At 43.7% G+C, this 27,760-nt stretch overlaps 1 protein-coding gene across 1 annotated transcript; it reads right to left on the reverse strand.

The window, feature by feature from the left end:
• Positions 1–1,362: 1,362 nt before the first annotated feature.
• Positions 1,363–27,643, reverse strand: LOC129706103 (tubby-related protein 3-like). The gene is made up of 12 exons (XM_055650088.1): positions 27,407–27,643; positions 21,391–21,442; positions 19,172–19,334; positions 16,105–16,233; positions 14,357–14,518; positions 13,012–13,130; positions 12,247–12,441; positions 11,179–11,291; positions 8,977–9,091; positions 7,787–7,885; positions 6,905–7,076; positions 1,363–3,241 (listed from the first exon to the last, which is right to left on the reverse strand). Exons 1-12 carry the CDS (start codon positions 27,424–27,426, stop codon positions 3,108–3,110), a joined length of 1,473 nt encoding a protein of 490 aa, XP_055506063.1. The 5' UTR covers positions 27,427–27,643; the 3' UTR covers positions 1,363–3,107.
• Positions 27,644–27,760: the final 117 nt, after the last annotated feature.

Here is a 27,760-nt window from a genome sequence, read left to right on the forward strand (position 1 = left end):
CCCCCTGCATTTAAATCCGGATCACTGATATATATTAAAATCCATTTTTAGGTTTAGTTATACAGCATGGAAACAGGCCCTTCGACCCACCGAGCCCATGCCGACCAGCGATCACCCGCACACAAGTTCTAACCTACACACCACGGACAATTTACAGAATACAATTAACCTACAAACCCGCACGTCTTTGGAATGTCGGAAGAAACCAGAGAAACACCACATGGTCACGGGGAGAACGTACAAACTCCGCACAGACAGCACCAGTAGTCAGGATCAAAGATACTGGAGGAGCAAGATGGACCACTAGGCGAAAAAGCCGTAGTTGGTCATGGGTGATTTTTTTTGCACCATTTTGGGAATCAAATATCTAGTATTTAGGTCAGGATCGAACCCGGGTCTCTGGCACTGCAAGGCAGCAACTCTACTGCTGTGCCACTGTGTGGGACTAAACTCAAGCCACCTGGAAGCTCATTGCTTCTAAGTCTCTGATCACTTCCCACTGATTATTTGCCTTTGCTTTCTATAACTTTTTGTAGAAATAAAGATATTAATATTTAGGGTTCCTGAGATTCAGGAGCGCTGGGGTGAGAGGAGATTCATTGACATGTGGTTGAGTTGGAGTGGACAGGTTCTGCCAAGCTCCATTCTTTCTTCTCCTCCTCATTGAAATCTTAAGTGAGGCAGGTGCAGCTGAATGAATGTGGAATCAAGGTCCCAGGGTATAACTCAAGTCAATGGGCATCAAGAGGAAAATGCTTCAATGGTTGGAGTCTTATCTCATTTAAACGGGACATTGTGGCGCAGCAGTAGAGTTGCTGCCTTACAGCGAATTCAGCGCATGAGACCCGGGTTCCATCCCGATTACGGGCGCTGTCTGTACGGAGTTTGTACGTTCTCCCCGTGACCTGCGTGCGTTTTCTCCGAGATCTTCGGTTTCCTCCCACACTCCAAAGACGTGCAGGTTTGTAGGTTAATTGGCTTGGTGTATGTGTAAAATGTCCTTTGTGTGTGCGTGTGTGTAGGATAGTGTTAATGTGCAGGGATCACTGGTGGATGCAGACCCCCTGGGCTGCAGGGCCTGTTTCCGTGCTGTATCTCTAAACCTAAAGGAAGATGTTTGTTGGTTATTATCAATTAGCAACAGCACATCGCTGAAGCTGTCATTCAGTAAGTCCTAACCAGAAATGTCACCTCCCACAGACGCTGCCTGACCCACTGAGTTCCTCCAACACTTTGGTTTTTGCTCATAATTCCAGCATCTGCAATTTTGTGGGTCTGTCGATTAAAAATGTCATCGGTTTGAACAGAGGGCAAATGTTTTGGGGTTTTTTCAAATCCATAATAAAAACACATACCTTCTCGTTTACATTTGCTTAATTTATAAAATACACTTTCCACAGTCAATTTGCATTGGAATAAATCACACAATGGCTTCATAATAGATACTAATGAATACAAACCAGACAAAGTATAAATCACAATGGCATATTGAGGTGTGCAAGTATGGATGGAGGGCAGACATAACACAGGCAATAAAAGGTATCCACCATTGTCATGGGTTAAATATAGGCATTTTACTGCAGCTAAGATTTGGCTAAAAAAACAATGCTGAAATGTTTATAAAAATGATCAGGATTTAAAATAAAAACCCTGCATTTTAAGATGTCGTGAAGTGCATTCTCTTTGCCACAAAATCCTAAGTTATATAAATAAAGAATATACTTATTAGTGTCATATGGGGACAATGTACAAACAGAAGCATGGAGAGGAGAAACACAAGAGGCAGCAGCACATCAAACAAATGTGACATCGAAGGGTGGGCTGTGTGGCGGTGAGATTAGAGTAAGGATATAATCACACACTATATTTGAGCTGGTGGTAATGGGGAGAGGGAAAAGATCTGCAGACCATGCGGACAACATTGAAGACCACACAAGATAATGCACACATTTGGAGGGCAACACATCGTGTTCAACACAAAAGGCCACTGGCAGGAATGTGTTTCGAGGCAGCAATACGTCGAGTAACTCTATATAGCACGAGCACAGAGGCAGTTAAGTAACAGCACATGATTCTGGGTGTTCTGCTGTCGAAACACACCAAATATTATTGTCAGTTTCTATTATTTTCGACGCTGATGGTAGATAACTAGACAGAGAGCAAGGCACAAGCCCTAACACGTACAGATTAATTTAATCAAAACCAGCCTCATTTTCTGCGTCTGAGTGTTTAACTGGGTACCATTCCGGCTACAACATGGGGAGCAGAACTGATAATCAGATGCCTCTCTTGGAAAGCTGTGCAGCAAGTATTGTGCCTCAATGTGGAAACGTAGCCACATACTGTGCCACACCAACTTGCAGTTATATGGAACATGTGATGTGGAAAAACAAATTCTCAAGGTGTCGGAACGGAAAGAACCTTGACATGCTCAGCTATCGGGCGGGATATCCCTGTTATGTTACGCCAGGACTCTTCATCCTGTTAATTAACATCCACCTCTTCGCCAGTAGTGTTTTCCTGTGGGTGCCGAATGAAAAGGCGGCTCAATTTACCAGCTCTGGGCAACCTGAGGAACGACTAATTGAACGAGGTATTGGGAAGCACTGATGTCTTTGGAACGGAGATCCGGCAATGTAATACTGCCTTTGATGAAACTAGGGTAAATAAGGCTCTGTGGATCAAAATAGGATCTTCAAGCATCGTCATTCCGGCCATTTGTTTGTGACATAATTTAAAGGAGTGCTGCCTGTTTCACCTAATGCCAAATTGGATCCTACTTTTTAAGATAGCTCCCATTTTGTTTCTGTGGGCAAACATGAACAGTGATATTTTGATCCACATGACAATTTGGCAAAATATCTTATTCAAGTACAGCAATGTAAAATACAGTGCATTAATAGCATAATCAAACTGCCATGATTGCTAGGCCACTTGGGAATATATTTCTGATATTCGGAGATTTTTTATTGTTTTTTTTAATCTATTTTTGATTTAAACCAAGTCCATAGTAAATCTACTTGCATGATTGCAACAAATCCATAGTCCTTTGTGAGGCTGCTTCAGAGATATGTCCCTTTGTGTCCTTCTGTAATCCACTGATGTTGTCATTCGCACGCTAATTTACTGTCAAAACTGGACAAGCCGATTGCAAAGGCCTGCAGTGCACACATGGGATAATTGTAGTCCAGTGTAAAGACATCTTCTGCCACGCGTCCAAACTGCATCACAATGTAATCAGCTGTGGGGTGGGAAACATTATTAGTCATTGGAAGGTCTTCACCCAAATTCAAATTACAATTTTGCAAGCACCAGCAGGTTAATTTTAAACAACAAACTCAAGCAACAATGCACATAAAGTGCTGGGACAGGCAACATAGGTGAAATTTCAGGTTGGGACAAAATGCTGGAGGAACCCAGCGGGACAGACAGCATCTCTGGTTAGGAGGGTGACCTTTCAGGTCGGGACCCTTCTTCAGATTGACTGGAGTAGGTGAAGGGAGAAAGCTGGAAGAGAGCACTGGGGCCTGTCCCAATGTACGAGCTAATTCAAGAGCTCTCCCTAGTTTAAAACAAAATCAAACTCATGGTAAGCACCTAGAATGTACGTAGCGGGTACGTCGGAGCTTGGGACGACTCTTAGCGGCTCGTAACGCTAACGGCAGCTACCTGGGAAACGCGGTAAGCTCGGGAAGACTCGTGAAGATTTTTCAACATGTTGAAAAATGTCCACGAGAGCCCCGAGTACCTACGAGCGGCTATTACCGTAATTCTCAGAGTTCGAATCAGGAGAAACTCGGGAGAACTCTTGAAGTAGCTCGTACAGTGGGACAACCCCATTAGGGTGGGACAAAGCCCGGTGAGTGATGGGTGGATACAGGTGACGGGGCTGATTGGCGGATGGTTGGACAAAGGCCACAGATGGAATGGCAATAGATGCGAGGTCGGGAGATGAGGAGATGTGGAATGTGAAGGTGGAATATGGGTGAAATGGGTGCACATCCAGGTGGGGCACAGGGAAGAGAGGTGGGGGGTGAGAGGGAGGATAGGGGGGTTGTGTTTGTAGGTTCGTTATCTAAAATTGGAAGATTCAACCCTCATACCGTTGCTATATGCGGTGCTGTTCCTCCAGTTTGCATGTGGCTTCACTCTGGCAATGGATGAGGCCCAGGACAGAAAGGCCAGTGTGGCAATGGGAAGGGCGAGTTAAAATGGTGAGCAACGGGGAGAACCAGCAGACCTTGGCGGACCCAGCGCGAGTATTCAGCGAAATGGTCACCTCGTTTAAGTTGCCAGTGGATGTTATGTTGGCATCTTATGTTAACATCACCGTCACAGAATGGTTACAGGAATGAAGGCGGTTATTCAATCCTTACTGGCTCTCCGGAAGAGCCATCCAACTAGTCCCATTCTCCTCTCTCACCACCGCTCTGAAAATCCTTCTATTTCACATTCAAATGTTACAATTGAATCTACTGCAACTCCCCACCCTGACAGCTCATTGCACACCACGCCTGTTTACTATGTAACAGAAACACATGATAAAGTGGATTACATGTCTTTTGTATAGCTGTGCTAAATCTTGTGTTGTTATGACCTCTGCATGCGTCCCCTCCTTGACTCTGGCTCATTTCCCCCGAGCCAGGTCCAGCACTGCCGCCTCTCCTCAGTAAATGAAAAGTAAAAGAAAAAAACAACTGATGTTTTAAATCTGAAAAACAAGTGCTGGAAACAGTCAGCAAGGAAGTGATGCCAAGCAGTTAACATTCCAGGCCTCTGTTCATCTTCTCTCCACGCTCCCCAGGCTGCTGAATGGTTACAACATTTCCATTTTGGTGCCATCTTCCTTGTCGGGCCAGAAACACATCTGTCAGTGACAGACTCCACATATGCTTTGTGGGATCTGTGGAATTCTTTGGAGAAGGCTCTCATCCCGAAAGGTCACCCATTCCTTCTCTCGAGAGATGCTGCCTGTCCCGCTGAGTTACTCCAGCCTTTTGTGTCTATCTGTGGAATTGTTAGCCACATCTACATCTGAATAATTGGAGCTTCCCCATTCTTACTACTCCATGGCCTTTGCCTCTGAAATCCTCCCCCAGCAAGTTTACCCCTCAACATCTTTCCCACTAGTTGGCAGGGTATAGAACAACCAATAGTGTATTTGTTCCTCTTTAGTTTCTTACTCCGAAACAAATACATTCTGTGCTTGGAGACAAGGAAATTGTGAGCAAATCACAAGGTGCTGGAGTAACTCTGCGGGTCAGGCAGCATCTTTGGAGGACATAGATCACAGTGAATAACTCAGTTTCACAGAGTGCTGGAATAACTCAGCGGGTCAGGCAGCATCTGTGGAGAACATGGATAGGTGACGTTTCACAGAGAGCTGGAGAAACTCTGCGGGTCAGGCAGCATCTGTGGAGAACATGGATAGGTGACCTTTCACAGAGTGCTGGAGTAACTCAGTGGGTCAGGCAGCATCTGTGGAGAACATGGATAGGTGACCTTTCACAGAGTGCTGGAGTAACTCAGCGGGATCAGGCAGCATCTGTGCAGAACATAGATCGGTGATGTTTCACAGAGTGATGGAGGAACTCAGCGGGTCAGGCAGCATCTGTGGAGGACATGTTTCGGGTCGGGAGTATTTTAAGACTGATTGTAGCACGGGGAAGGAAGAAAGCTGGAAAAGGGATAGGGGGGGCATAGCTTGGATAGGTGAATATAGGTGAGGAGGGTAGACAAAAGTGCTGGAGAAACTCAGCGGGTGCAGCAGCATCTATGGAGCAAAGGAAATAGGCAACGTTTCGGACCGAAACCCTTCTTCAGAGGAGGGTTCTAGGCGAGGAGGGCTTGGATTGGTAGATGGGTGGACAAGGCTGGAGATGAAAAGGAGACAAAAGGGCATCAGATAGAAGGAGAAGAGAGAAATGTAAAGCTAGATGGAGGAATGTAGATGGAAGGGGGTGGGGAAGAGGGGCAGGATAGTGTTGGAGGGGAGGGGACATAGCTTACAACTCAACGGTATGACTGTTGAATTCTCCAATTTTAAGTAACAGCCCCCTTCCCCCTCCCTTTCTCTTGTACTCCCTTGAATTGAGGTCATTGTTATTGCCAGAGCACTGCAGTACCATATGATTAATTGCACCTGCAGGTTTTCCCAGCCTGGTTTAATGGGCTTTTCTGTTCAATACATGTACCACTAGCTTATCTGAGACCTTGCAACGGACTGTTCCAGCTGCTACGGTCAGGCAAGAGCCTCCGCTGTCACGCTGTGAAAACAGAGAGGATGACACGGAGTTTCTTCCCACAGGCAATCAGGACTGTGAACTCTTTTATCACCAGGGACTAATCTACTGTTGTGTTGTGTCTTTTTTTTTTTAATTCTAATATGTAGATACTGATTCTGTTCTATTCATTTCTGTTGTTTTTGCACAATCCACAGGCATTGCCATTTTCATTTCACTGCACATCTGGTATGTGTATGTGACAAATTACGTTGACTTGACTTGCACTTTCACTCTCCAGAAACATTACATTTCTTCTGAAAGTAGACAAAAAATGTTGGAGAAACTCATGAAGGACATCCGTCACCTACTCCTTCTCTCCATTGATGCTGCCTCACCCACTGAGTTTCTCCAGCATTTTTTGTCTACTTTCGATTTTTCCAGCATCTGAAGTTCCTTCTTCAACATTACTTCTTCTGACGTTAGTTATCTTTACCAATCATTTTTTTAAAACAACTTTTGTAATCTTTTAAAAGATTCTCCTACATAGGCACGCTGGTCTCTACGGACGAGGTGGGGCGTAAGGCCAGTCTATGAAGGGATATTCCACATTCAGATCATTAACGTAAACTCTCTCTCGTCACTTGCAATCGTTGGATGGGAGTTTGAGCCTTGGTACTTACGATCATTGTCGTGAACAATCTGAAAGTTCTTGACAGATGCCTGCGTGACTCTCCCGTGGAAATTCAGCACGTAGGACTGAGTATCATCGTTCCAAACCGGCACCTTGTTATGCAGCTCGATTAGGTTTTCCATATTCCTGTTCTGCCACATTAACAGTAAACTTTCATGTTCCTGGGGGGGGTCATGAAAGCAGATGTAACACTTACAGCCTCTCTTGAATTTAGAAAAGACAAAGCAAAACGTGAAGAGTATTTTTAAACTTATTATTGTGTTGGTTTTCCTTACAATTAGGTCAAATTTAATGGGAACCAAGTTGAACGTTAAAATATGTTGTTATTCCATCTCTATTGGACATGCTATTTGATTGATATTTTGTTTTAAATGCGGCCGTCAGAACTATTTAGAACTATTGTTTAGTTTCGAGATACAGGGCGGAAACAGCCCTTTGGCCCACCGAGTCCGTGCCGACCAGCGATCCCCGCACACTTACACTATCCTACACACAATCGGGACAATTTACAGAAGCCAATTAGTTTACAAACCTGTTTGCCTTTGGAGTGAGAGAGAGAGAGAGAGAGAGAGAAAACCAAAGAAAACCGACGCAGGTCATGGGGAGAAGGTACAAACTCCATACAGTCAGGATTGTAACCGGGTCTCTGGCGCTGTAAGGCAGCGACTCTACCGCTGCGCCACCGTACCGCACAGAGCTCATTTAAAAAAACATTTAAAAAAACATTTGAACAGGTTTATTTTTCCATCCAGCATCGCTGATAGCCCATGCGCCCACAACTCGCAAAAGCCACATATTACGAACACATGCACCCTGCTAAATTTAAAGACCTATTAATTTTGAAGACCTCTCTCATTTCCTACTGACTTACATTACGAGGTTTGATCGGGACTCGCTCATGATTCATGCTCATCCCTGGAATGACAACCGTCATTTTCCGTGGGCCTTTAAACCCAAGGACATTGGTCTCCTGGAGAGACATAAATACCAGTTGGCACAGTCATAAATTATAACAATATTATTGCACATAAATACCAAGTTCACATCACGGACACAGCACCTGTCAAATACAAGGTCAGCAAACTTGGTACCTTCATTCCCAGATTGGTTAGTTAATGTGTTTAAGAAGGAACTGCAGATGCTGGAAAATTGAAGGTATACAAAAAAGCTGGAGAAACTCAGCGGGTGCAGCAGCATCTATGAAGCGAAGGAAATAGGCAACGTTTCGGGACGAAACCCTTCCGGGTTTCGGCCCGAAACGTTGCCTATTTCCTTCAGGGTTTCGGCCCGAAACGTTGCCTATTTCCTTCAGGGTTTTCGGCCCGAAACGTTGCCTATTTCCTTCGCTCCATAGATGCTGCTGCACCGGCTGAGTTTCTCCAGCATTTTTGTGCACCTTTGGTTAGTTAATGAGTTGGCCAGTGTCCACACTGGGGTAGAATGGGAATTTTTTGCTACTACTTGCCCCCATTGCAATGGCTCTTGCAAACTCCAAGCATCTGAGTATTTAAAATCTTGCACAAAAATAATTCTATTCATTTAAAACAAAACTTTTAAAAAAAAGAGCCAAAAGCTAGCATGTCTGGCATGTGTATCATAGAAACATAGAAACATAGAAATTAGGTGCAGGAGTAGGCCATTCAGCCCTTCGAGCCTGCACCGCCATTCAATATGATCATGGCTGATCATCCAACTCAGCATCCCGTACCTGCCTTCTCTCCATACCCCCCGATCCCCTTAGCCACAAGGGCCACATCTAACTCCGTCCTAAATATAGCCAATGAACTGTGGCCTCAACTACCCTCTGTGGCAGAGAGTTCCAGAGATCCATGGCGTGGCGTGGCATGGCGTATCGTGGCGTGGCAGGGATCATTTAAAGTGCAGTTCATATTTACCAAAACAAATTCTAAGGAATTGCTCGTCCAAGCTGTACAAGATCTACAGGATTCTTAAATACATTTATCATTACATAGGTCAGTTGTAACAGGCGGACTGAGTATCTAGAAGGCCAGCCAAAGTAATCTTGCCATATTGTATACTGGTAAAATACCGTGTACTCACATAACAAATCGCAGCTAATTCTTGCCTGGTATTGGCTTCGTCAAGTAATCCAACTGCCTTAGCTGGATTGACGCCATTATCATAGATTGTAAACTTGGTTCCCATTAAATTTGACCTAATTGTAAAGAAAACCACACACTAATTAGCATCAATCGCAACACGTATTCTCTGAATCCCAAATGACTCTTCAGTACACTCCCACTTACTCAGCAGAACCTCAAAGACACATTTGATTTTAAGAGTGCGATTCATTTTTGATAAACAGTGCGTTGTCCTGTTGTCATTACAGTCTGTAGTGCAGACTCTCATCCTCAGGCAATAATGGTACACAAAATGCTGGAGTAACTCAGCTGGGCAGGCAGCATCTCTGGAGAGGAATGGGTGACATTTCGGGTCGAGACCCTTCTTCAGGCAATAATGTTTAGTTTTACCTACTGCATCTACTAATAGCAAACACAGATAATAGTCAAGGTTCCACCACCGGGTGGCACCAGCAATGGCTGCCTCGCCAATAGTCTGTCTGTCCCTTCCTTCATTGTTGTTTTAATAGTATGTGTTAAATGTATGCTTTTAGTGTTCTTTAGCTTGTTTTATGTGGGGGGTGTGATGGAGTGGGGGTGGGGGTTGAGGGAAACCTTTTTAATCTCTTACCTCGACGGAGATGTGCCTTTTTTCCATATCGTATCTCCGTCCACACTGCAGCCTAACATCAAGGAGTTGGGGGTCTTTGCTCCATAAATGGATGGATTTGGGAGCACCAACCGCGGGAAACCTGCGGGACTGAACATCGCAGAGCTCGCCATCCCTTTACCAGTGAACGACCTCTGTGCTCCAACCACGGGGGCCGGCGGGCTTTAACATCGTGGAGCTCGTGGTCTCTGGTCAGAGACCGACTTCGGGAGTTCCAAGCCGCAAGAGCTTCGATCGCCACGACGCGGGGGCTTCCATCGCCCCAAATGCAGATGGTTCAACTACCCCGCAACCGTGGGAGAATAAAGAGGAAAAAGATTGGACTTTATTGCCTTCCATCACAGTGAGGAATGTGGGGAATCCGCTGTGGTGGATGTTTATGTTAACTTTTATGTAGTTGTGTCTTGTTGCTTTTTCTTTAGTATGGCTGTATGTTAGTTTGCATGTCACTGTACCTTAATTGGCACACGTGACAATAAAAGACCTTTGAAACCTTTGAGGTTCAGGAAGAGAACCACTTCTAGATCGAGTCCAGGAGAATGAGAACATTACAGCACGGGACCATTCTAATTGTTTGCAAGAATAATCCATTTCTCGGCATGTTTCCCACAGGAATAATTTATTTTTGATTCCAATTCCTTTTAGCATGTCACCATTGAAACAGTTTCAACCACCCTTTTAGGCAACGAATTCCAGATCATAAACTCTGGCAACGGGATTTTTTTTTTGTCACCTTTAGTTCATTTGCCATTCACCTTTAAGCCCAGTCCTCAGATTATCAATCCTTATATCAATGAAAACAGTTTCACTTTGTCTGAATTTTGAACGCTTCTTGCAACTCACATTGTAAATGTTTCTATTCTGAGGAAACTGTTCAAGCCTTTGCAGTCCATCCATTTAGCCAACGCCTCTTATCCCTAGAACAATTGCAGTACATCTTTCTGTGGACACTCCAAGGTTACGGCACCCTAGACCTGTTTGGGTGTATATGTACTACACTGATATTTGTAACACATGGGATGTCTAATGAAGAAAGACCAGTTAGGCAATTAGCAAATTAAATAGAGGGACTTAACTGAAAGATCCAAGATCCTGAGTGATTTTAACAAGGTGGATGTAGCAAGGACATTTATTCTTGTGGAAGAATCTAAATCTTGGGGTCACTGTTTGAAAATAAGCATTTGCTTATTTAAGACAGAGATGAAATAATTTATTTTGGCAAAAAGTTGGTGGTCTGTGGAATTCTCATTTGCAGTGAGGGGAGTGAAAGTAGTGGCTCTAAATATCTGGTCACTCAGCATGGAAACAGACCCTTCGGCCCAAATTGTCCATGCCAACCAAGATGCCCCAACTAAGCTGGCCAGCGCCTAGTCTAAACCTGAAACGTCACCTATCCATTCCCTCCACAGAAGGTGCATGGCCCTTCTTGCACTTTGGCTTTAGCTCAATATCATATGTACTGAACTATATAAATATATAGTACATACCACCAACTCATCCAAATGCACCTACCTTAATTTCCCTATGTAGCTCTCAGCTTCCCGCGATAAGTCGGTTGCATCAACCGATATTAAATAATTGGACGTTTTGCTTTTTTTTCTTTTTCTTCCAGCTAATAAAAACACCTGTGAAAAAAAAAGCATATTTAGAACTGTGTGCTTATCATAGTCAATCTCCTCACTTTAACTGGCTTCAGTTTCCAGCAAAATAATCATTTTCCTCTTTCAAGAGGATTGGGTTATTTGATCAAATGGTGACTCAGTGCTGCAAGATGCAGCCTTACATACTAATGGCATAGAGTCTCAGATGTTTCCAACACAGTCACATCCCTTCACATCCTGGGTAGCTGGGAGAGTTCACAAGTCTGTCAGATGCAGAATGAAGCTTTCTCTCTCTCTATACACTGCCAGATGACAGCATTAAGCATCTGTGACAGCGCGCAAATACTGGGCTGAAAACATACTCATCTACAACAGCATATTGCAGCACAGAAACAGGCCCCTCTGCCCGTGCCGAACAAAATGTTTCATCTACACGAGTCCCACCTGCCTGCGTTTGGCCCATATCCCTCTAAACCTGTTTATCCATGTATACCTATACAAGTGTCTTTTATATGTTACATAACTGCCTCAACTACCTCCTCTGGCAGCACGTTCCTTATACCCATTTTGTATTTGATTTATCCTAATTGCTACCTTCCCAAACACATGCAAAGCAATATGCCTGCCATGTAAAGTCCAATTCATAATGAATTTGATTGTTCCATCTAGGACATATGACAATAAAACATTCTTGACTTGGATGCAGACTCTGCATCCAAGAGTCAAGAGTGTTTTATTCAAGGCTTATCCCTTTTAACTTGCACCTTAAACTTAGTTCTATTGGCAACACAATTGAACCTTGCACCAAGATGCCATGTTTGTAGATAATGTGTGGACAGATTACAGTGTTAACTTCTCTCTATGTAGAAAGGGAACCAGCCAGTCACAGCGGGACTAGTGGAACTGATTGAAAGATGCTGTGAAGACTGTTGGAGCTGCTGGATAATCACTGTGTGTTTTGCTTCCAGGGTGGCCTCACCTTCTTGCCATCGTCCCGCTCGAGGTGCATGAAGTAGGTTGGGTACAGACCACGGTCCACTCCCTTCTTGTCCCGGGTGATCCTGCACTGGATCGTTATTCCCCGGGGGGCAGGTCTTAGTGCAAATTCCTCCAAGTTGTCCACATCCAAGTTTAAGCCAGATCCAGGAGAAGGGAGAGTGGCAGCAGTTGGTTCCTGCAAACCATGAGGGAAGACCTCAATGTTGTATACATTAACTCACCCATGTCTGCCTGGAATTGTATGCCAATATAAGAGCCAATAGACAATAGGTGCAGGAGTAGGCCATTTGGCCCTTCGAGCCAGCACCGCCATTCAATGTGATCATAGCTGAATATCCCCAATCAGTAATCCGTTCCTGCCTTCTCCCCATATCCCCTGACTCTGTTGCCATTGCAACAGCCAGGGAAATGCCTAGTTCGTTGTCTAAAAGTCAAAAGGACATGTGAGAGGAGTAGAATTAGGCAAGTTGACCCATCCAGTCTACTCTGCTATTCAATCATGGCTGATCTATCTCTCCCTCCTAACCCCATTCTCCTGCCTTCTCCCCATAACCTCTGATACCCGTACTAATCAAGAATTTATCAATCTCTGCCTTAATAATATATGCTCTTGGCCTCCACAGCCGTCCGTGGCAAAGAATTCCACAGATTCGCCACCCTCTGACTAAATACATTTCTCCTCGTCTCCTTCCTAAAAGTAATTGAATCAACAAAACCTCCATCTAAAGTGGAATTCATCTCTCACCTTGATGGACTGTTTACTGCTGGCAGACGAGGGCCTGACGTTTTCATAACTCTGAGAGCCCGAAGTATTATCATTCTCCCCTTCATCGTCTTCTTCGAAGTTCATGCTTCCAGAGATTCCTAAATGGGAAACAAAACACAAATCAACAGTTAAATATTTAATTGTGTTAAATAAAGGCCTGCTGCGCAAAATAAAATACATATGATATAGATCATCATGACCCTGCAATGCTTTTGTTCAAGAGACACTAAATTGCTTGAGGCTTGTCCAAGTTAGATACAAAATGCTAGAGTAACTCAGCAGGACAGGCAGCGTCTCTGGATAGAAAGAATGGGTGACGTTTCAGGTCGAGACCCTTCTTTAGACTGCATCAGGAGAGAGGGAGATATAGAGATAAGGAAATGTTCTGACACTTGTTTGATGTATTGACAAACACACGCCAGGAACGGAGGGCGATACACCACATGCAGGTAGTTGGCAGTTAAAATTGGCATCATAACGGCACAGGCTTCGTGAGCTAAAATGCCTTCTCAAGTGGTATCCATTTACATGTTTACATTAAAAATAACAATTTATTTTAGCACATTATTCCTCCTTTGCTTTTTCAGATTTGCTTCCTTAAACCACTCCGTAATTTCATACTTTAGATCCAAGAGCATAACTAGGCATTATTTTCTTTTCTTCAATAATGCATATTCCAACACAAACCATTCTTTCTGTGACTGCAGCCAATCGCTTCAGTAAACTGATCCACAGAGTTTGGCCTGCATGAGGGATGTGGATAGGTGGGGCAGGAATGTGTTAAATGGACCATAATGTAAGAAACTGGGAAATTCTCGTCCTGAAAGGTAAGACATTACAGAGCTGTATGTTGCAGAGGGATGTGGTTTGACATGCAGTTACAACAAGCAATGGGGAAAGTTGTCAGAAGATTGAGGGAAAGATACAGCATGGAAACAGGCCCTTCAGCCCATTGTGTCCATTCTCACCCGTGCACACTAGTTCTACGTTATCCCACTTTCTCATCCACTCCCGACACACTATAGGACAATTTGCAGAGGCCAATTAACCTACAAACCTGCACATCTTAGGGAATTGGGAGGAAACCGGAGCACCCGGTGGAAACCCACATGGTCATAGGGAGTACGTGCAAACTCCACATAGACAGTACCCTGGGTCAGGATCAAACCTGGTTCTCTGGCACTGAGGGCAACAGCTCTGCCAGCTGCACCAGTGATTATCATTTATTATTAAGGGAATAAAATGCAAAAATCAGATGCATTTAATCAGAACCTGATCCGGAACTGAACTGTTCGATGTAGCAGCAAGGAATCTTCTTCCCTACCTCTTTGTTCCATTATTTCTTGGATTTCTGTTTTTGTTGTAGGTTCCAAAAGTGCTTCAACATCATGACTTGCTGACATTGAATCACCAACAGAAAGGGTTTGGAGTCTGTTGCCAACATCGTGCACATCATTGTTCATTAAGAATCCTGGCCCATCAATATCTGCAGGGGTGGAAGCAATCTTATGTTAGTGTGACGTAATAATGTTTAACACTTGTTCTATAATAATTCGACACCTCCACAGTGCTTATTGAGGCTTTTTGCATGATACGCCATTAAAAACCATCCAGCTTACTTACAAGTGCACTCCAAAATCAATGAACATAAAGTTCCTGCGACTTGCTTGTTAGAAAAGTGATCAAGTAACTCAGTTACACCCCAGCAGTATGAACAGTGACTTCTCCAATTTCAGGTAGTCCTTGCTTTCTCCCTCCTTCCCCTCCCTTTCCCAGCTCTCCCACAGCCTACTGTCTCCACCTTTTCCTTTCTTTTTCCTGTCACACACCCCCCCCCCCCATCAGTCTGAAGAAAGATCTCGACCTGAAACGTCACCTACTCCTTCGCTCCATAGATGCTACCGCACCCGCTGAGTTTCTCCAGCATTTTTGTCTACCTTCAAGTAACATATGCCAGAAGTGATACAACTGAATAGCTGTAGAAACAAGGAACTGCAGATGCTGGTTTACCAAGGAAAGACAAAAAATGCGGGAGTAACTCTGCGGGTCATGCAGCATAACCTGGAGAACATGGATAGATGATGTTTCAGGTTGACAGGAAGTGTCCCGACCCAAAACATCACCTATTCATGTTCTCCAGGGTTGCTGCCTGACCCACTGAGTTACTCCAGCATTTTGTGTCATTCCTTGAACAGCTGTAGATGGCACCAGGTGAGTGAAGTTGTGCCTGTCCATTCACCTCTAGAGATGCTGCCTGACCTGACGAGTTTCTCCAGCACTTGATTCCAAAATCTGTGGCTCTTTGTGTCTCCTTGGCTTTTTCCTTCCCAGAACCAGGGGCCACAGTTTGAGAATAACGGGCAAGCCATTTAGAACAGAGACAAGGAAACACTTTTTCCACACACAGAGTTGTGAGTCTGTGGAATTCTCTGCCTCAGAGGGCAGTGGAGACCGGTTCTTTGGATACTTTCAAGAGAGAGCTAGATAGGGCTCTTAAAGATAGCGGAGTCAGGGGATATGGGAAGAAGGCAGGAACGGGGTACTGATTGTGGATGATCAGCCATGATCACATTGAATGGCGGTGCTGGCTCGAGGGGCCGAATGGCCTCCTCCTGCATATATTGTCTATCCCGATTTATTTTTGCCAGTTTCATGCCATTCTATTTAAATTTCACTCACCTGATACTATCTTCAGCCCTGCATGCATACCATGTCTTGTGTACAACTCATTTCATTAATGTCTCTTCTCATTAATCTCCTACAGCCCCCATACTACCACCATTTGTAGATCTTGTTTTCTGCTCAGGCAGTCTGCATTCCAGTTTCTCAAATGTCTGTTTCATTTTTTCTTTCAAACAGTAGATGTCTACCGAGTACAATGTTTACATATCAGGTATGAATTTCATTGTTCCATTTCGAGACATATGGCAATAACGTACTCTAGCGTCTTGAGAGATTACAGAGACATCTCGTATTCCGAGGAGAGACACACAACACTGAACGATCCAGATATAAACAATTCAACTTTTATGGCAATCAAAAAGTAGCAGCTTTCAGGGTTTTGAAGCTAACCTGGTTCGCCTTTGTCCCTTTCGATATCTCTGTCCAATTTGTTACCTCCTCGCACATTTTTCCTTCTGTCTGGCCGTAAGGATTTTTCAAGAGGAAGTCCCACGTCGGGTTTCTTTCTATCTCCTTCCGCTAATTTAAATAAAAGCAAAAAAAATTTGAGAGCACCTGCAAAAAAATTTGTTTTCCTTACTTTCTAATACTAATTTAGTTTAGTTTAGAGATACAGCACGGAAACAAGCCCTTCAGCCCACCCGTCCAGCGATCCCCGCACACTAACGCTATCCTACACACACTAGGGACAATTTATAAATATACCAAAGCCAATGAACCTACAAACCTGTACGTCTTGGGAGTGTGGGAAGAAAGCAAAGATCTTGGAGAAAATCCACGGAGGACACGTGGAGAACGTACAAACTCCGTACATACAGCACCTGTAGTCAGGATTGAACCCAGGCCTCTGGCGCTGTGAGGCAGCAACTCTACATCTGTGCCACCGTGACTAATTTATATTAGTCATGCCAACATATACATGGACAAATTCATCCACAAGCCATGGAAAAACGATGCACATTATTCCATTCGTTATATTATTTCGGCCAGGACTCACCCCACGGAGCCCAGTCCCTCCACACACTAGAATCTCCCAACCCCTGCAGAGTAGTTATTAAGATGGCTGATCCGTGGGTGCTTGCTGCTGGGAAGCAAGTCGGGGCCTGATCGGGGGCTGGGTCGTCTGGGCGAGGGAGTCTGATGTTGTGAGACCCGAAACACCCGATGACCCCAGTTCACATCACTGAGGATGCGTCCCAGCGCATCTAGAAGATGTATATTTTTCACACTGGTGAAAACAAAATTGCTTAAGTACTGTCTTTCACTTCTAACTTGAACATTAACAGGGAACACCAAGTTTTGTGCACCTGGCTCCATGTGCGCCGTCAACAGACAGCATCCTACTGGGATGCATCACAGCTTGCTCAAGAAATCACAGGTAGATGTGGACGTAGCCCAGTCCATCGTGCAAACCTGTCTGGCCCTGTGAATGTCATCCTCGCTTCCTGGGAAAGTAGCCAGCATAATTAAGGACCATTCACACCCCGAGCACTCTCTCTCTTTTCCCCTCTCTTGTCAGGCAGAAGCTTGAAAGTATGCACTAGCAGATTCAAGAACAGCTTCTTTCTTCCCTGCTGTTCAACGGACCTGCCATAAGCTATGGACATATTCCCAATCTCATATTTTGCAGCCCTTGCACTTTTTGTTCCCTGCACTTTCTCTATAGCGGTAACACTATATTCTGCAACCTAATTTCCTTTCACTTTTTATCTGTTATACTGATGTATAGCATGATGAGTAGTGCGTTCGGCCGATGGGAACTACACTCACCCCTCTGCAGGAACTATACATCAGAAGGTGCAACTCCAGAGCCAACAAAATCATGGGAGACCCCTTCCACCCCATCAACGGACTGTTCCAGCTGCTACGGTCAGGCAAACGCCTCCGTTGCCATGCTGTGAGAATGGAGAGGATGAGAAGGAGTTTCTTCCCAGAGGCCATTAGGACTGTAAACACCTATCTCTCCAGGGACTAACTTTACTGTACTATTTTACTGTTGTGTGGTGTCTTTTTAAAATTGCTATTTTTTCCTTTTTCTTCCCTCCCACAAATATGTAATATGTGAATCTGTTCCATTCTGTTTGGAGTTTGTTTTTGTTTTTACACAATTCGCGAGCATTGCCACTTTTCATTTCACTACACATCTCGTATGTGTATGTGACGAATAAACTTGACTTGTACTGCTATATAGTATGGTTTAACCAAATTGCACACAAAACAGTTTATATTGGTAGGTACGATAATAATCCAACTTAATGCCACCTTAAACTGGTTGAAACATTATGGATTATCCACAGCAAACCTCTCTAAGCTAAAAAAAATGGCACACTCCATTCCAGTATTAGTCTATAGCATTTAACACGTTTGAGCAAAATAACTCCATAGAATAAGTATTGGGTAGTTTCCTTCCCTCCCCCCCAAACAATCAATCTGAAGAAGGGCCCCGACCCAGAACATCACCCAACAATGTTCTCCACAGATGCTGCCTGACCGCTGAGTTACTTGGTGTCTTTTACTAAACACCATTTAAACACGACACCATCTGGAGAAGGTAAACAATTGGTGAATGCTAACACAAAGCACTTGAGGCCTGAAATATGGGGAATTGTGTTAATGAGAAACAGGTAAGTCAACAAAACCTTCATCTCATTATGATTATCCAGCCAGGCACAAAAGAGGAATCAGACGAACAAATGTCAAGGATATTAAGAAATATTCAATTAATACGCCAGATTCACAGCTGGCGAGGCACGGTCAGAGCATCCACACAGAAAGCTGGACTCCTAGTAGAGGCTGCACTCTAATCCACACTGGGATAAATAACAATCACCAACGTGACCAAGTGGGAGATCTACCCTAATAAATGGGATGCTATTCATTTTGTGGTTACAAATACAAGCAATATTCAATATGCAGTATGTGTCTACTTTTGCCTTTGAGTACACTTATGATTTTGAAACTTTCCAATAACAAGTGTAGAAAATCTTGTGTGCCACATCGACCCTCAAATAACTAATGTGGCACGGTGGCGCAGCGGGTGGAGCTGCTACCTCATGGTGCTAGAGATCGGGTTTGATTCTGACCTCAGGTGTCGTCTGTGTAGAGTTTGCATTTTCTCCCTGTGGCTGCGTGGGGTTTCCTCCGGGTGCCCCGTTTCCTCCCACATCCCAAAGACATGCGGGTTTATAGGTTAATTGGCCCTCTGTGAGTTGTTCCTAGTGTGTGGGGAGTGGATGAGAAAGTGAGATAACATCCATTTGCCCAGCAACGGTGAACATACACACTTGCCTTACACATGAACTCTTTCAAGTTCAAAAGCATTAGTTTTTCATCGTTTTAATGATGTTATTATAAATTGGATAATATTATGTTACACAGCACAAACAGCTTCTTATCCATGCCACGATGGAGTACGTGATCTTTAAGAAGGTGATTATGTGAAGTATACATTACCAACCATCTAGTATCCTGTGGGTGGTGATGTTGTTCAGGGACTCTACTAATTGGGATTGCTCCTCACAACGCTTTGGCTTCAACCTCCGTGGCTTGGCTTCATGGTTGGGCTGAACCATGAGAAGGTCCTGGCGTTTCTTCCTCTGCTTTTGTTCCAGCAATGCACGCTAGAGAGAAGGAAAAGAAATGGATCAGTTTAGAAATGTGTTTACTAAGTATAAGAACTATTCCAGGTTCAGGAATAGCTACTTCCCCATAGCCATCAGGCTATTAAACCTGGCTCGGACAAAGCTCTGATTATTAATAACCACTTTCTGTTATTTGCACTTTACCAGTTTATCTATCATGTGTGTATATATTTATATCATGGTATATGGACACATTTATCTGTTTTGTAGTAAATGCCTACTATTTTCTGCGTGCTTAAGCAAAGCAAGAATTTCATTGTCCTATATAGGGACACATGACAATAAACTCACTTGACTTGACTTGAGAAAGAGAAGTTCAAGAACTAACATTAATAACATTCTCACAAACAGAAACTTGATTACAACTTAAGAGACAATCGGCTTTGGGCGAGTCCAGAACCAGGGGCCACAGTCTTAGAATAAAGGGGAAGCCATTTAAGACTGAGGTGAGAAAAAACGTTTTCACCCAGAGAGTTGTGAATTTGTGGAATTCCCTACCAAATAGGGCAGTGGAGGCCAAGTCACTGGATGGATTTAAGAGAGAGTTAGATAGAGCTCTAGGGGCTAGTGGAATCAAGGGATATGGGGAGAAGGCAGGCACGCGTTATTGATTGGGGACAATCAGCCATGATCACAATGGCCCGAAGAGCCGAATGGCCTCCTCCTGCACCTATTTTCTATGTTTCTGTCTTTGAAGAATTACATTAATCTTACATGGAATTATCCCCCCAAAGTTGCAAAAAGCAGACCACCCCTTCCAAGAAGTGTATTATATCTATTCTTCACTCGAACTTATTCCCAACCATCCTCATCAGTCTTTGCTTAAATACATCTATCATCATTTGCCTCAGTAACCCAGGTAATGTGCTCCACCCTCCCACTTCTACTGAATTCCCCACTTGATTTCTTCATAACTACTTTAGAGTTATGCGGCATTTGTATCCATATCCATAAGATGATAAGACATAGGAGATGAATTAGGCCATTCAGTCCACCGAGTCTGCTCCACTAATCAACCATGGCTGATCTATTTTCCCTCTCAATCTCATTCTTCTGCTTTCTCCCCATAACCTTTGATACCCATACTAATCAAGAACCTATTCATCTCTGCTTTAAAAATACCTGATGACTCGACCTCTACCACCATCTGCGGCAACGAATTCTACATATTTACTCTTTCTGGCTAGAGAAATTCCTCCTCATCCCCATTCAAAATACGTCCTTTTATTCTGAGGCTGCACCCTCTGATCCTAGACTCTCCCATTACTGTAAATATCCTGTCCACATCCACTCTACCTAGGAGCATGATCAAGAAATCTCTCAAATCCATCCGTGTGAACTTTTAATACTTTTAAAGATCTTTGTTGGATAACAAATTAGCCTATTTGTTCTTTCCCTTGAAATAACTGTACGCAGTTGTGACAACAACTTAAACAATGAACCATATCTTTGTTACTAGGACAAGTCAAGATGTTCAGGATTACTCAGTGAGTTAATGCAGCAAATAACCAAGTTATTTACATTGCTTCCATCCATTTGCTCAGCCAGAGCATCAACAGGAGCAAATGTGATAAGTTGAGAAAATAATTACAGGTGCTCTTTCCTCTTCAACACCATGCCTGTTCAAAAAGCTGATGTATCAAAACACTGTGTCAGGAACTAGAATTGACTACCGAACTACACCGAGTTCATTAAACACAAAGACTGTGGTAGCCTGAAACAAGAGTCACTTCTTGCTTCTCACTTAGTCTCAATATTTTTTTTGTTTTACTCATATTTGGTATAATTTATTCACCTTTATTTTTAAACTACATCTGCGTTCTTTCAATTTTTACCTGATAACATAATCTTAAACGCATAAACAATAAAAACAAATTGTACAGTTGCGCATGGTCAATTAATAGGAACCGAAAGCCTTTTCATTAAACAGCTACAGCAATAAATGGCCGTGAAAAGTGGACAAATCTGTCAGTATTGATTGAACAGATGATAAATCAGGTTGCAAATTTTAATTTCGTCTTCAACAATATTATACCTGTTTCTCCAACTTCTGCTGTCTGAGGTTAATATTTTCATCTTCAAAGACACTGGGGGAAAAAAAACAGAATTAATTACTGATGCAATGACATTTCTAACAGAAATATTGAGTCATAGAGCCAGAAAGCAAGGAAACAGGTTCTTCAGTCCACCCTTAAATTCACCAACGATTCCACAGTTTTTGGACAAATAAGTCAGAGCACAGGAGGGAGATTGATAAACGGATTAAATGACATCTGAAACAACAATCTTGCTCTTACATTAGAAAGATAAAGGAGCTGATTCTTGACTTCAGGAAGAGAAAGTCAAAGATCCATGAACCTGCTTCTCCCACTTGCCTGTGCCTGGCCAATAGTCTTTTAAATGTCATAATTGTGCCCAGCTCAACCTCTTCCCCTGGCAGCTCATTCCACATATCCACCACCCTCTGTGTGAAGCCTTGCCATCAATTAAACCTATGCCTTGTGTTTAAGAAGGAACTGCAGATGCTGGAAAATCGAAGGTAGACAAAAGTGCTGGAGAAACTCAGCGGGTGCAGCAGCATCCATGGAGTGAAGGAAACAGGCAACGTTGCCTATTTCCTTTGCTCCATTGATCCGCTGAGTTTCTCCAGCACTTATGTCTACCAAAAACCTATGCCTTGTAGTTTTACCCTGGGAAAAAGACTATTCACCTTGTCCACACCGCAATTATTAATTTATGCTGTTCACTTAATCAATGTGCAATATATTTCCAACAGTACCCGTTTGGTTATCAATTTGATAACTCAAAAGGATTGACATATCACTTTTTATACAACAGAATAACAGAATGTAAGGTTTTCCACAAGGCAGATTTCTGAAGGGGTGAAGCAATCCAAACCATTCTCATCCTAATAGCCTCTCAGCCAAAATGGAGTTGAAAAGTGGAGGGGAAGTTGACGATGGGGAAGAGGCAGAAAGAGACAGAGCAAAACACCCTCCAAGCCAGGAATAGTGACCCATGTGGAATAGAGGAAGGTAAATAAGTATTACATTGGATATAACTTCACCAGCTACAGTCAACTAGTGCATTTCATTCAACAATTTGTTTTGCACTTGAAAAACAGCTAAGATCGGTTGCATGCATTCACAGTCCCCAAAATCTATATACCTTTTGTTTAATGGAACCAAACAAGTCCTGTCAGTGTCTAGTGGAGAATCTGAGAGGCAGCGGAGTATATGAGCTGGCATTTCTGCTGGCAAGAAAGCAGTGTTCAAGAATTTGAGGAACCACAGCTCAGATTTCAGTAATGAGGAATATCATGAAGCTAAACTGACATAGTGAAGAATAGCTTAGAAAGATTATTTTCTAAAGATTTCCATAAACACACTCCGGCAAGAGGCAGATTCATAAATGCATGAATGCGTGGGAGGAAGAGACTGGGCTGGACCATGTGTGACCTAGCTGCCGGCCCAGCTGTGGAGGGCCAATCTCACTAGCCCCTGCACACTTAATTCAGGCAGAGCCGAGGCCTCAGGCAGCAGCCTCCCCGTCTCTGGAATGTCCTGTCCACTCTGCCAGAGGAAAAGCTGGAAGGGGTGGAGCTTTGCTTCTGGGAGCGTTTCAACATTCAGAATAATTCAGAAACCACGATAAATGAGGTAATTTAAAATAGGAATTACAACATGGTTAACTAAAAACACAAAAAGAGTTAACAAAATTAAACCAAAATTATTCTAAGCATGTGTTTACTTTCCCTTTGCTTCCTCATCTGCAGCCTTGGAATGCCATTGAAATCAATGGGGGTTTTCCCAATTCCACTCGGGCCCTGGCCTGCTATATGACCAGAGGGGCAAGACTGGTCTATGTAGTGGGATTTCAGGCAACAGGCACAAATGTGGCACCACTTAATGCATACACCAAGATCGTAGGTTGACCAGATTTGATGTCTGAAAAACAGCAGTTCAGGTCGGAACCATCGATATCACCCGGGCAAGATTCATCCCAATAAGGAAATGATTAAAACATGAAACTAATATTTTTGCAGAAATCAAAAATAACATAAATAAAAACATAATACAATGGGGTGGGTGGGGGGGAATTGACTAATAAAGGTGAGGAATTTAACTTAATGTTATTAAAATAGATAATAGTAAATAAAGAAACTATTTACAAGTAAATTGTAAACAAGTAAATTGGTAAACTGGTCACTCTCGGCCTCCCCACTGTCACATGTGCCTGGATTAAGGATTTCCTCACAAACCGGCCCCAGACTGTGAGACTTGGCCCCCACCTCTCCTCCACTCGCAGGTTGAGTACCGGTTCCCCACAGGGCTGTGTGCTAAGCCCCCTCTTATACTGTCTCTACACCTACGACTGTAGTCCGGCCCACAACAACAACCGCATCGTCAAATTTGCTGACGACACTACTGTGGTCGGACTTATTTCAAAGGGAGACGAAGCCTACAGAGGAAGTCCTGAAGTTGACAACCTGGGGAAAACAATCTGGCTCTGAACACCAGGAGGTCGACTTCAGGAGGCACAGCACCGACTTAGTCCCCCTACACAAACGGTGTGTGGAGAGGGTCAACACCTTAATATCGCGGCTGACATCTCCTGGACGGACAACACGACAGCGGTCATCAAAGGCTCAGCAGCGGCTGCACTTCCTGAGGGTCCTCAGGAAGCACAACCTGGACTCTAACCTGCTGCTGACTTCTACCGCTCGTCCATCGAGAGCCTGCTGACATACACATTACAGCATGGATGGCAGCTGCACCACAGACAGGGAGAGGCTTCAGAGGGTAACCAGGACAGCGCAGAGGATCATTGGCCCTCTCCCCTCCCTGATGGACATCTCACCTCCCGCTGCCTTAGCAGGGCAAAGAAGATCACCAAAGACAGCTCCCATCCTGCGTTTGGACTGTTCGACCTGCTGCCCTCTGGAAGGCGCTATAGGTGCATCAAATCCAGGACAAACAGACTCAGAATAGGGTTCCCGAAATTATATCTACCATAAATTCAAATCCACACATGTGACTACACCGCCCAACACGGACTTCCATCTGTATTTATGTATATATGTATTTTGCGCCACAGAATTTGTGCACCTATCCCCCCCCCCCCCCCATCTCCCTTCTGTTTTGTTTTTCTGTTTCTTGTTTTTTGTGCTAAATTGTATGTATGCACTGAGTACGAGCAGCTTTCAGTTTCACTGTACATGTATAGTGACAATAAATGTCATATCTATCTCATCTCAAACAAGGAACTGCAGGTGCTTGTAAGAAAAATACACAAAAGGACACAAAGTGCTGGAGTAACTCAGCAGGTCAGGCTGCATCTCTGGAGAACAGGCAGGTGATATTTTTTGCGTCTGAAGGGTCCCAACCACAAATGTTACCTATCCATTTTCTCCAAAGATGTTGTCTGACCCACTGAGTTACTCCATCATTTTGCATCCGAATAGTAAAGAAAGATGCCTGACAGCTAGGTTACGCTGTTGAGGATGGAATATTCTTGACATTTCCTACTCCCTTCTGTTGATATGTTGTCCACTACCATTACTGCAGGCTTTTATTCTGTTCTATTTTTCACGGGATTACTACCTTCTGCCACTTTAACAGTTTTGAGCTGATCTATCTGTCACATTTTTTCCAAATGGGGTGGTGGTTCACAGTACAGTGGTGGCAAGATGGACAGGGTAGTGAAAAGGGTGTTTGATAAGCTTGCCTTCATAGGGCAAGGCATTGAGAACAAGAAATGGGATGCCGTGTTGCAACTGTACAGAACGTTAGTTAGGAAACAGTTGTGAACCAAACAGCAAAACACAATGCGCTGGAGTAACTCAGCGGTTCAAGTGGAATGGTTAGACAATGTTGGTCAGGACCTTTCTTCGGACTTATGCGGCTCCATTTGTTAACCAGACAGGTTTACACAAAATCCAATAACTTCACTGCCACCATTACTCATCATTAACAATTGAACACAAATTATTTATTAAATTTCATAAGAAGGGTCTCGACCCAAAAGGTCAGGAAGAAGGGTCTCGACCCGAAACGTCACCCATTCCTTCTCTCCAGAGATGCTGCCTGTCCCGCTGAGTTACTCAGGCATTTTGTGTCCACCTTTGAATTTAAACCAGCATCTGCAGTTATTTCCTACATAGAAGTCATATGTTGCTGGATTACAAATCCATGCCTCATGGTTACTGGTTGAGTAACTAAACATGGGGCATACAGAATGAAATCCACAACTAGCATGCTTATCTGATGGTTCACAAAACGGGCACCAAAATTGTAAAATAGATGAATGCACGACAATATAATAACTGATCATAACACCTTAAACAAAACAGATGACTCTCACACACCTCAGAAGACCATTTATAAACAACGACGCCAAAGCGCACATGGAGATATTAGGGCAGACTAATTTGAAGAACGTCTTAAATAAGGATTGATAGGAAGAAGATTTCAGAGTTTAGGCTGAAGTAATTAGGGATGTGCCATAGGTTACGACTGTAGGACTGAATTCAGATTGGAGGCAATTAAGAGACAGAGAGAGAGAGAGAGAGGGAGAAGGGCAGGTTTATGGAAGGACGAGAAAGCAAGATTAGAATGGTAAAATTAAGACATTTTATCTATAGGCCAAGTGAAATAAAGAATTAATTCCCCTGTGCTTGTATTGATACTAAAAGATGCTTTATGATTCAACAGGCATCAGAGCTTTGTGAATATTGTGACATCGGTCGTAATTCTGACGCTATATATAGAAATTGATTTTTAATGATGCACAGTATATTGTATAATCCAGGTTATGACGTCACAATAATGTGGTATTACTAAAAGCATATGTACAAAGTTTAAATGCTCTTCAACACTGTTTTGCAATAAACAAATGGCAAAGCAGAAATATTATCTAAGAGGTGGTATCATTGTCCTTTAACAAGCATCTGTATAATTTTAAAAAATCAACCATGGCTTTTTATTTTAAAAACTGACGGGCGAAAACCATTAAAAAAAAACCACACTGAGAAATCTCAAAGCAATGTATCTAGATTTCTGCAGCTATTTTGTCTTTAAACAATACGAAGGTGGCACAAAAGACTACAGATGTTGGAATCTGTGGCAAAATCAAATAGATCTGGAAAAACTCAGAGGGTCAGGCAGCAACTATGGAAGGAAATGGACAGGCAAAGTATTTGGACAAGACCCTTCATCTAGCCTGCAGTTAAATAAAGGAGAGCAGCTGGATGATGGTTCTCAACCCAATACGGCAACTGTCCATTTCCCTCTACAGATGCTGACTGACCTGCTATGTACCTCCAGCCCCTCTACTACATAAAATGTGACTCATTTCTTTATCTCTATCATTTGAGAGACCAGATCTTAAATCAATAAAGCTCACATTCGCATTAACCCTGCCATGAATGGCAGCTGAACCACAAGACCATAATTTATTATACCCCCCTTGCTCAGCTACCTAAACACAAAACAAATGTACAAAGTGTTTCAATGGTACAGTAGAAGCTTTTGTAAAGGTAGATTACAAATCCATTAGCAAATTCTCTCTCACACCGAGCAGAACAATATGGCACTAAATAGCAACGCGGTTTCTACTGAGGCTATGATTTGGAAAACAAAAAAGATAGACAGAAACCAATCGCAGTAAATAACGCTTGTACATCGAAAAATAGAAGAGATTTTCAGCCAAAATAAGCGCACCACTTCATAGAATACCAATTTGTTTTCCTCTCCGGTGAAGAAATGCAAACATTTCTTATTTGCAAACATTTCTTAAGGAGTTGAGACCTTTCATGATGAGCCATGAGCATTGTGCGCATTATAGTCCGCCTCCAGTTTTAATTGCAGTTGGAATATTTTGGAGGACTAAGAAACCAAGAACTAAGATAGTAAAATACTCGGTGATATTATATTATTAGCCCAAGGGAGCCGGACCCCACAGATAGTGATATATTGGGAGAGTCAGCCCATTGCCCAGCAAGTAGCCCCGCTCTCGCCGCACAGTTGCCCCCTCGGCCGCCCTCTCCCTACCTCACGCTGTAGTAGGACATCTTTGGGCGCCGTTGCTATGATGTTGTAGTTGGCGGCTGCTGCTGGTGCCGTATCCCGGTGTCCCCGTCTCCAGATGAGGCTGGCGTCCTGGCCCCCGTGTCCCGTTACTGAGGCCGTGTCCCGGTGTCCCCGTTGCTGAGGCCGCGTCCCGGAGCTGGAGCTGGGGCTGGGGCCGTGCGGCTGTGTGTCCCCCCGTCTGCCGGCGGCGCGGTTCGGTCTACCGGCGCTAGGGCGCTGTGTCGTCCCCGGGCTCCGGCCTCACTCCCAGAGCTCCGGCCCCTAGCAACGCACCGGCCAACAACCGCCGCCCCCATTGGCTCTGCGCCTCGGCGC

Source organism: Leucoraja erinacea, chromosome 19 (genome assembly GCF_028641065.1).
Source record: "Leucoraja erinacea ecotype New England chromosome 19, Leri_hhj_1, whole genome shotgun sequence".
Classification (NCBI taxonomy): Eukaryota; Metazoa; Chordata; class Chondrichthyes; order Rajiformes; family Rajidae; genus Leucoraja; species Leucoraja erinaceus.